Below are 10452 nucleotides of genomic sequence, written 5' to 3'. Positions count from 1 at the left end.
TCCACTACAGGGGTCACAGGTTCGATTCCTGGTTGGGGTACTAAGAGCTCACATGCCACAGCACAGTCAAATAAATAAATAAGTAAAATAGTTTGTCACCTCTTTTGAGAGAAATCCCATAATTCTTGAAGGACCTGCCCAGATCTTAATTCTACGTTCCTAGATTGCCCCTGGCTAAATACACCCCTGTTATTTTCTACTATTCAGTATTTTACTTCTGCTGCTACTTCTATCATTATGGTCTGGATTGTATTACAGCATTTTTTATTGTTGTTGTATAGGTGCATATTCACACCAGATTGTGACTCTCTAGAAATAAGAATATAGTTTTTTGCATGATACAAAAAACTCTGATTTTTGCATGATACATTCCTTGACACATACTAAGCGTATAAGAGATGTTGGTTGAGATTTATTACATGGGGTTTTGAGGGTCATTCCCCTTAGTTACTCCTCACCCACATTCATATACCACTGGACCATTTTCTAAAACAAAACAAAAAAGCAAAACCCTATCAAGTGGGAAGCTCATGTATGAAAGTGCTTTCTCTAACCATGCTCTGTACTGCTGAAAACTTCTGAGAACCATGCTCTTCCGCTTCTGTTTTTTAACTTTTCTTATCTGAGACATTCAGAAATGACTCACTTTGAAACTCTTCCTGTGGAGTCAGATGGTAGTGGAAAGTGTTGGGTTTGGTTTATCATCAGAAACGGAGAGAGGAAAGAGGAGGCGCTCATCAAAGTTCCTAACTGTACTTCAGGACTTGACTGTGGTCAAGGGCGGGGACCAGACGTGGCAAGTGGGGACCTCCAGACCTATGCAGAAGCCTTCAGCTATTATCTCGGGTTTTTGGTAAGGAAATCTAGATGCACCTGATGATTTATGCCCAGCTTGTTCTCTTTAGATAATGGTTTGAAGGTCATTATTTTCTATTCCCCCTTCTTTCCCCAACTGTTATTTCTTTTGCTTTATTCCCATGTCCACCTTTTTCTTTTTCTAACTATTCCATGTTCTATTTATCTTTGCTGTTTACATTTCATTCCGGAACTAATATTGAATTTTTACATCATTTTCCCTGCTCTTAAATTGGCTGTTTCTTCTTCTGATCTTTGATTCCAGCTTTTCCCAATAATTCCATTTTCCAAATCAGTGATTATGTATTTTTCTTAATATACATATTTTTTCTATTTCATTTCGCTCTTTTTCTCTTTTATTTTTTTCCACATTCTTTATTGCTATTGATTCTGTCATCCTGTTATCAGTATTTGATTCTGGTATCTACTTTTCTTTCCCTATTATAGCTGAATTTTAGTTTCAGGATTTTACTTATCTTTTTAATTCTGATTGGTCAATTCAGTATTGAAAATTTAAAATATGTATATAGAGAGAGTTACTTTTCAACCAAAACCAATTTCGTATTGAAAACTTAAAAAAAATAGAAAGAGAGGTACCTTTCAACACTTGGAGAAATATAAAAAGTTACCTTGAACTGAAAGATTTTTAAGATTCTGAATCAGATACACTTTCATTGCAAAATATGATATTTAAAGTATAGTATGCCAGATGATTCAGTTTCTTTGCATTAGAATTTTTCTCTTTTCAATCTTTATTATTTACTTATTATTCTTTATTACTGTGCTGCTCTTGATGCCTTTCTCTATTAGCAATACCAAAGGCTTTTCTGTTATGTGATTATTTGTAGTAAAAAGAGTTTTGGCCGGATAGTAATTGGACCTAGGATTTGAGATCACTCCTAGTTGTGACTATGTAAAAGTCCCCTAATTTGTTGAGTTTCAGTGTCCAAAACTATAAAAATAGAAATAAGAAGAAATAATTGCTAACTTTCTTTTCAGCCCTTGAATTCTACAACTCTCCCCATCTCTCTATATTTTATGAATCGATGCGTGAATATGTGTGTAGGACAGGTGGTCAAGGTAGCTGCCATGCACAACACCAAAGGAAGTGAAACTGACAGGCCTCGAATATTAGAATAAGCAAGGCTACAGAATGGAGAATGGGAAGCACTTCTTCTTTTTTGTTATTTTGTTTTGTTATTTTAACTTCTGCTAATCCCTATGCTAGCATTTAGTCAACTCAGCAGAACAAGTCATATGGTATTCTGGGTTTCTACCAAAGGAAACATAAAATGCTGTTATAGCCAACAAGAATTGGGAACTAGAAAACCAAAAAAAGGAAGTTAGAAGAGATAGCATCCTTATCGAATTAAACAAATAAGAATTAAAATTTTTATTTAATAGAAAAAGAAAAGAAACCCCAAGTATGAGCATCCATCCATTCAAGTAATCTTTAATCCTTACGTCTTACAAAGCATTGTGCTAAATTCTGTGGAGCAAGCATTTAGAAATAAGATATTTTTTTACCATTATGAAACTTAAGGCTAGAATAATAGACAAGACAGCCATGAAAATAATTGTAATGCAGAACAAAAGGCACGTTGCACAGAGAATACAAAAAGTGGTTCAAACCCCACCATACACACACAAAATTTAGGAGGCTGAAGAAGTAAATTATGATTGGGATTATAAGAGAGGTTTCAAGGAAAATATACTTGAGCTTGATCTTGAAGAATGACTAGGATTTCAGCATAACTAGGATTTCAACAGATAGTGATTAAGAATGGAGGAAAGAGGAGGTTAAGGTAGAGAACATCATTCCAGACAGAAGTGAACAGCAGTCGCCAAGGTAAGAAAATGGCATTGACTTGGAATAGTGAGTTGTTCAGGAAAGCTATAAAGTAAGGTATGTTTACAGGAATGTCAAAAATTACAGGAATTTCGCTGGCAGTCCAGTGATTAATAATCTGCCTTCCAATGCAGGGTAGGTGGGTTTAATCCCTGGTCGCAAAATTAAGATCCCACGTGCCACAGGGCAGCTAAGCCCATGAGCCACAACCACAGAGCCCACATTATTCAGCGAAGACCCAGCACAGCCAAAAAAAAGAAAAGAAAATTAGGGAAGAGTTATGTCACAGAGGCCAAGAGAAAGAGAGTGATAAGAAGCCAATGTAAAGTAATAGAGATATTGTGGAGGATAAAGATAGAGAAAAAGATGCTTGTATTTACTCTCTAGAGGTAGTTTTAGCAGAGTAATGGGATAGAAGACTAATTACAAAGGGTTAAGAAGTAACTGGTGAGAACACAGACCCCAAAACAAACCAGTATCCTTGAAAAAGAGAAGCTGCTAAATTAAAAGGCTTAAGAAATATCCTGATGCAAAGTGTGATCCTTAACTGGATACAATTGTTGACAAATCAGCTATAAGGGATATTTTGGGGATAGAGGGAAAAAAAGGATAAAGTCTGAATATTCATCAAGGTAAGTCTTACTGTAAATATGGGGACTGCTAAGTGATAAAAGTGATCAAAGAAAGCAGTTTATATAAAAACAATATGCATTTACACCCACGTTCATAGCAATAGCATCTGCAATAACTAAAATGTGGAAGTAACTCCAATGTCCATTGACAGATGAATGGGTAAATAAAATGTGGTACACACATAGAGTGGAATATTATTGTCTTAAAAAAGAAGAGAATTCTGACACACACTACAACATGGATGAACCTTGAGGACATCTTGCCAAGTGAAATAAGCCAGTCACAAAAAGACAAATGCTGTAGGATTCCATCTATACAAGGGATCTAGAGTAATCAACCCTAAAAGATGATGCTGTGAAAGTGCTGCACTCAATATGCCAGTAAATTGGAAAACTCAGCAGTGGCCACAGGACTGGAAAAGGTCAGTTTTCATTCCAATTTCAAACAAGGGCAATGCCAAAGAATGTTCAGGCTACAGCACAATTGCACTCATTTCACATGCTTGCAAATTTATGTTCAAAATCCTTCAAGCTAGGCTTCAACAGTATGTGAACCAAGAACTTCCAGATGTTCAAGCTGGATTTAGAAAAGGCAGAAGAAGCAGAGATCAAATTGCCAACATCCGTTAGATCATAGAAAAAGCAAGAGAATTCCAGAAAAACATCTGCTTTATGCCAAAGCCTTTGATTGTGTGGATCACAAGAAACTGTGGAAAATTCAAGAGATGAAACTACCAGACCACATTACCTGCCTCCTGTATGCAGGTCAAGAAGCAGCAGTTAGAACTGGACATGGAACAACAGACTGGTTCCAAATAGGAAAAGGAGTACATCAAAGCTGTGTATTGTCACCCTGCTTATTTAACTTATATGCAGAGTACATTATGCGAAAAGCTGGGCTGGGTGAAGCACAAGCTGGAATCAGAATTGCTGGGAGAAATATCAATAACCCCAGATATGAAGATGATATCACCCTTATGGCAGAAAACAAAGAGGAGCTAAAGCACCTCTTAATGAAAGTGAAAGAGGAAAGTGAAAAAGCTGGCTTAAAACTCAACATTCAAAAAAATGAAGATTATGGCATCCGATTCCATCACTTCTTGGCAAATAGATGGGGAAATAATGGAAACAGTTACAGACTTTATTTTCTTGGGTTTCAAAATCACTTCGGACAATGACTGCAGCCATGAAATTAAAAGACGCTTGCTATGACCAACCTAGACAGAATGTTAAAAAGCAGAGACATTACTTTGCTGACAAAGGTCCATCTAGTCAAAGCTATGGTTTTTCCAGTAGTCATTGTATGGATGTGAGAGTTGGACCATAAAGAAAGCTGAGCACCGAAGAATTGATGCTTTTGAACTGTGGTGTTGGAGAAGACTCTTGAGAATCACTTGGACTGCAAGGAGATCAAACCAGTCAATCCTAAATGAAATCAATCCTGAATATTCATTGGAAGGACTGATGCTGAAGCTGAAACTCCAATCCTTTGGCCACCTGATGCAAAGATCTGATTCATTGGAAAAGACTCTGATGCTGGGAAAAATTGAAGGCAAGAGGAGAAGGGGATGATAGGGGATGAGAAGGTTGGATGGCATTACCAACTCAATGGACATGAGTTTGAGCAGGCCCTGGGAGATGGTGAAGGACAGGGAAGCCTGGTGTGCTGTAGTCCATGGGGTTGCAAAGAGTTGCACAGGACTGAGCGACTGAACAACTAAGAGTAGTTAAACGCACAGAAACCAAAAGTAGGCTGGTGATTGCCATGGACTTCAGGGAAAGGGAAGTGAGGAACTGTTTTTTAAAAGATAGAGAATTTCAGCTTTACAAGATGAGAAAGTTCTAGAAATTGTACAATAATGTAAAAAACCCAACACTACTGAGCTGTACCCTTAAAAATGGTTAAGATGGTAAATTTTGTTACATGTGGTGGTGGTGGTTTAGTCGCTCAGTCATGTTTGACTCACTGCAAGCCAACTGTAGCCCTCCAGGCTCCTCTGTCCATGGGATTTTCCAGGCAAGAACACTGGAGTGGGTTGCCATTCCCTTCTCCAGGGGAACCTTCCTCACCCAGTGATCAAATTCACATCCCCTGCATTGCAGATGGATTCTTTACCAACTGAGCCACTGTATTTCACCACAATTAGAACAATATAAATACCAGTATGCACAGTGTAATCTAATTTCATTAAATTTTTCTTAATAAAAAATATATATACATATAGTACACACATATGAATGTGAATAAAGATTCAGAAAAATGTAAATTAAGATACTAAAAGTGTGGGAATTCCCTGGAGCAGCCCACCAGGCACCAGGGCCCACCAGCCAGCCCACCAGCCAGCCCACCAGTGCAGCCCACCAGGCACCAGGGCCCACCAGTAGTATCCAGTGGATACAACTTTGCTCTCCCAATGCAGGGGGCCCGGGTTCAACTCCTGGTCAGGGAACTAAATCCCACATGCTGCAACTAAAGATCCCACATGCAACTAAGACCTGACATAGCCAAATAAATAAAAATATTTTTTTAAAAAGATATTTAAGAGTAATCACTGACTAGTGGTATATTTTTATTTTCTTATTTTTGCTTGTTTATGTTTTCCAATTTTCTTCATGAATGATTTCTGTTTCTATAATAATCAAGCTATTTTACCCAAGGTATATTCATAAAAAACAAATAAGAAAGCAATGATAGGTCGTAAGGAAATCAAGGGCTTCCCAGGTGGTGCTAGTGGTAAAGAACCACCTGCCTATGCAGGAGACTTAAGGATATGGGTTTGATTTCTGGGTAGGGAAGATTCCCAGGAGAAGGGCATGACAATCTGGAGGGCATGACAGTCCACTCCACTATTCTTCGATGGAGAATCCCATGGACAGACGAAGCCTGGAGGGCTAACAGTCCATAGGATCGCAAAGAGTCGGGCACAACTGAAGCGACTTAGCACAGCACATAGTTGATTTACCATATTGTGTTAATTTCTGCTGTAAAGCAAAGTGACTCAGTTATACATATTCTGCATACATATTCTGAAAAATTCAGAATTTTTCATATTCTGTTCCATTATGGTTTATCTCAGGATGTTGGATACAGTTCCATGTGCCATACAGTAGGACCTTGTTGTTTAACTATCCTATATATACTGGTTTGCATCTGCTAATCCCAAACTCCCAATACTCCCCTTTTCCTCAGCAACCACAGTCTGTTCTCTATGTCAGTACAGTAGATTTTACATTGTCTTTCAGAGTATGTTTTTGAGTAATCCAGTGTGAAGTTAAAGAATATAAAATAAACCAGTGTTAGGGTCTTTGTGGCTCTCCATCTTTAAGTTAGAATTCTATGAATATGCATTTTTTTTTTAGTTTTAATATTTTTGTTTATATTTTTACAGAAGTTGGAGCAATGGAGTCTTTCTCTGCTGAGACCAATTCAACTGACCTACACTCACAGCCCTGGGATGAACCCCACATAATTCTCTCCATGGTCATCCTCAGCATCACTTTCCTACTGGGGTTGCCAGGCAATGGGCTGGTTCTGTGGGTGGCTGGCCTAAAGATGCAACGGACAGTGAACACAGTTTGGTTTCTCCATCTCACCTTGGCTGACTTCATCTGCTGCCTCTCCCTGCCCTTCTCCCTGGTCCACTTGGTTCTCCAAGGACACTGGCCCTACGGCTGGTTCCTATGCAAGCTCATCCCCTCCATCATCATCCTCAACATGTTTGCCAGCGTCTTCTTGCTGACCACCATTAGCCTGGACCGCTGTCTGTTGGTACTCAGGCCAATCTGGTGCCAGAATCATCGCAACGTGGGGACAGCCTGCACTATCTGTGGTTGTATCTGGGTGGTGGCTTTGGTAATGTGCATACCTGTGTTTGTATATCGGGAAACGTTCACTATAGACAATCAGAGTATGTGTGGCTACAATTTTGGTCACTATGGCTCATTAGATTATCCAGACTTCACCTATGATCTATTGGAAAATGGGTCTTTTGACAACTATCCGCCTGGAGAAATGGATGACAGGTTAGATTCCTTCTCTTTGCAAACCAAGGATCGGCCTTGGGCAGCCACCACTGGCCTCCATTCCCAAGAATTTCAAAGAACTTATAGAGACTCACTCACTATGGATTCAGCTAGATTATCTGTTCAACAACCACATTATGATTTGTTTCAGTCTGCTGATAAAGTCTCAGCTACACTCTCCAGTGACTTGCCCATTGAAGATCACAGAACTCACCCCCTGGAGAACTCAGATTCTTTTCTCCCTGCTGATTTAGAGTTTTTTTCTAATGCCTCCAGTGATTCGTTATACACATCTGAGCTATCACAAGGTTTCCAGGATGATTATTTCGGCCAATTTGCATATGATCAAGTGCCAACACCCCAGGTAGCCATAACCATCAGTAGGCTAGTGGTGGGTTTCCTGTTGCCCTTTATCATCATGGTGGCCTGTTACAGCCTCATTATCTTAAAAATGCGTCGGAGCCGCTTCACCAAGTCTCGGAGCAAACTCTTGAGAGTGGCTATGGTGGTGGTGGTTGTCTTCCTTGTCTGCTGGGCTCCGTACCACATTGTTGGAGTCCTCTTATTGTTTACTGACCCAGACACTCCCTCTGGGGAATCTCTGTTGTCCTGGGACCATGTGTCTCTTGCTCTAGCGTCTGCCAATAGTTGCTTCAATCCATTCCTCTATGCTCTCCTGGGAAAGGACTTTAGGAGAAAAGCAAGACAGTCCATGCAGGGAATTCTGGAGGCAGCTTTCAGTGAGGACGTGACACACTCTACCAGCTGCCCCCAAAACAAAACCTCTTTCGAAAGAAACAGTATCAGTACAGTTGTATGAAAACATGGAGCCATTGACCTAAGCAGAGGTTCTTAGGCGAATGCAACGTGTTTCTTAAAAGACAGGCGAGATGGGGAGCAGCGGGGTTCTTGCAGAGACCGTCAAAGAATCCATCTGGAGGTTCTCAAAGCGTGGTCCCAGACAAGGGGCATGAGCATCACCTTGAAAGTTGTCAGAAGTACAAACTCTCCAGCCCTTCCCCCTGCAGGCTGGCTGAACCTGAATCTCTGGGAGTGGGGTCCCAAGAGTGTTTGCACAAGCTCTCTTGTTTCTGATGAATGCTAAACTTGGGAATCACTGTAAAGATAGTTTATTTCAATCCCAAACAAAAGCACGTGAGATAAATGAGAATGCAGTCTGCTTAAAAATGATGTTTCAAAAGAAAATATTAATATTTCCAATGTCAAATATTTTCTAAATTTCCTTCCAGATTCAATTTAAAACCATTTCTTCTAGTGCTCCCTGAGTGAAAGATAATCTTTTATTCAATGGCTTTGTTGGGGTGATGGCAGTGGTGATGGTTTTAAATGAAAAAAAAAAAAGTGCAAAAAGAAAAAGTCTATAAAAACAAGGAACAGCTCTAAAAGGACTGTTTCTGAATAAAGTTGGTGCAACATGTGAAACACAAACAAACAAGGAGTTATGAGACTAAGTTGGGAGCAGAGTACAATGCCAGATGCCTGCTACTTGGAATTTTCTGGATACAGGACACAGGAATTCTGAGTTGCCTTCATTTCAGCTGAATAAGCATCTATTGTGTAAAGACTACTTAGGGCACCTAAGAACTTTCTCATGAAATGGTATATAAGTCACAGTTTGGGCAGATGGCTCCTCCGTTTGTTTGCTCTAACTGCTTATTGATAGAAGCATCTGTCTTTCATTCTTTTTCTTAAGCTCCTTAATTCCCTTACTTCTCTCCTGCCTCGAAATCTTCTTCCAGGCTTTTTGCCTCTAATAACCAATACTTTCATAACACGCAAATGACTCATTTGCTCTCACTACTTCCCAAGAAACTTATTTAAAACAAAAGGACAAAGAGTAGAAGATGAGGCAACTATTCTTGAATTCACTGCAAAATAGCTGAGTACCCTCTGGGCTTGTTACCCATCCAACTCCTAAAAACATGACTGTAGATGTGTATTTTTCACACTAAAATTATCAGATGTATCTGGGGTTTAATTAATCTTTATCTTTACCAATGTAATACATGCACACAGTTTTTTAAAGAGAAACCAATGCTCATAATGAAATCTAAGAGGTTTCCTGCCCCACTCTGGCCAGCTTCTCCTTCCTCCTACTCCCACTTCCCAGAGATAACCCTTGAAACCACAATCTGAGATATTCTTTCTGAAATTTCCCATCATATTTCTAAGTCATGACCTTATGATGCTAGTTTTTGTACATGATAAATGTCTTTTTGTTTTGGAAGAGGAAGAATTTTTTCTAAACTCCTTCATATTTTGTGTTTATGCAGCATCCCAATATTCATTAACCATCATCCTTTAATTTGTTCACAAGCACACATTTTCTGCTACTTTGCTGATCCATTCCAACCACGCTTCTTTCATTTTTAAAAAAGCATTCTCCAACCCCATCACCTTCTCGTTTTTTTCTGTATATGAAGTTTTATGTATGGATATTAAGCCTCTACATTTTCAGGTTTGTTTGTACTACAACTTAATCTCATCTGAGCCCAGTGATTTAACCTGAAACATAGAAAATGAGATGTTTTAGACTTGCAAAGCACTGTTCCTTGTTAAGTGGTGGAGGGGAGGGTCTGGACTACAAATGAGGTATAAAGTGCTATGTGGAAAATTTTCAAATCATTAGGAATGCTCTCACTTGTGCAATAATGATATCCAAGATGACGTGATTTGTCATGCTACTTTCCAATTTAATCTGCTCATATATTTGATGTGAATAAATGCTTTCTTTCTCCACAGTTCCTTGCAAGGCTCAGAGATTCATGGATCCTTTTAACTGACATTCAGGATATATCATAATCTCTAAACATACAGCAAATAAACCTCATAGTGGGTAGCTGTAGGCTTGCTGTAATGATGATTAGCTAGTTTCTGGAAACCCCAACATTCTCATGGGACCCTGGATAGAAGTCTCAAACTCTTAGGGCTAGTGTACAGGATACCAGGGTGAATGATCTTGGCATAATTATCCCAAGTTGGCATACCTATTCAATAGTTGACATTTCTGGGCTCCTTTTGAGAGTTGTGTTTCCCTTGGAAATGTATTCTGAAGAAATCACTAGAATTGGA

At 39.2% G+C, this 10452-nt stretch overlaps 1 protein-coding gene across 1 annotated transcript; it reads left to right on the top strand.

Moving 5' to 3' along the window:
* The first annotated feature begins 656 nt into the window (after window positions 1-656).
* C3AR1 (complement C3a receptor 1) lies at window positions 657-8750 on the top strand. Its single transcript, XM_061418008.1, has 2 exons — window positions 657-853; window positions 6726-8750. The coding sequence occupies exon 2, from the start codon at window positions 6737-6739 to the stop codon at window positions 8177-8179; it is 1443 nt and encodes a 480-aa protein (XP_061273992.1). The 5' UTR covers window positions 657-853; window positions 6726-6736; the 3' UTR covers window positions 8180-8750.
* The last annotated feature ends 1702 nt before the right edge of the window (window positions 8751-10452 follow it).

This window comes from Bos javanicus, chromosome 5 (genome assembly GCF_032452875.1).
Source record: "Bos javanicus breed banteng chromosome 5, ARS-OSU_banteng_1.0, whole genome shotgun sequence".
NCBI classification, from domain to species: Eukaryota; Metazoa; Chordata; class Mammalia; order Artiodactyla; family Bovidae; genus Bos; species Bos javanicus.
The sequence above is the reverse complement of the archived record's forward strand: the minus strand, read 5'-3'. Positions and strand labels throughout refer to the sequence as shown.

What these genes read in the sequence shown, in the direction of transcription:
- C3AR1 (XM_061418008.1), top strand. Translation starts at nt 6,737, where the DNA reads ATGGAGTCTTTCTCTGCTGAGACCAATTCAACTGACCTACACTCACAG.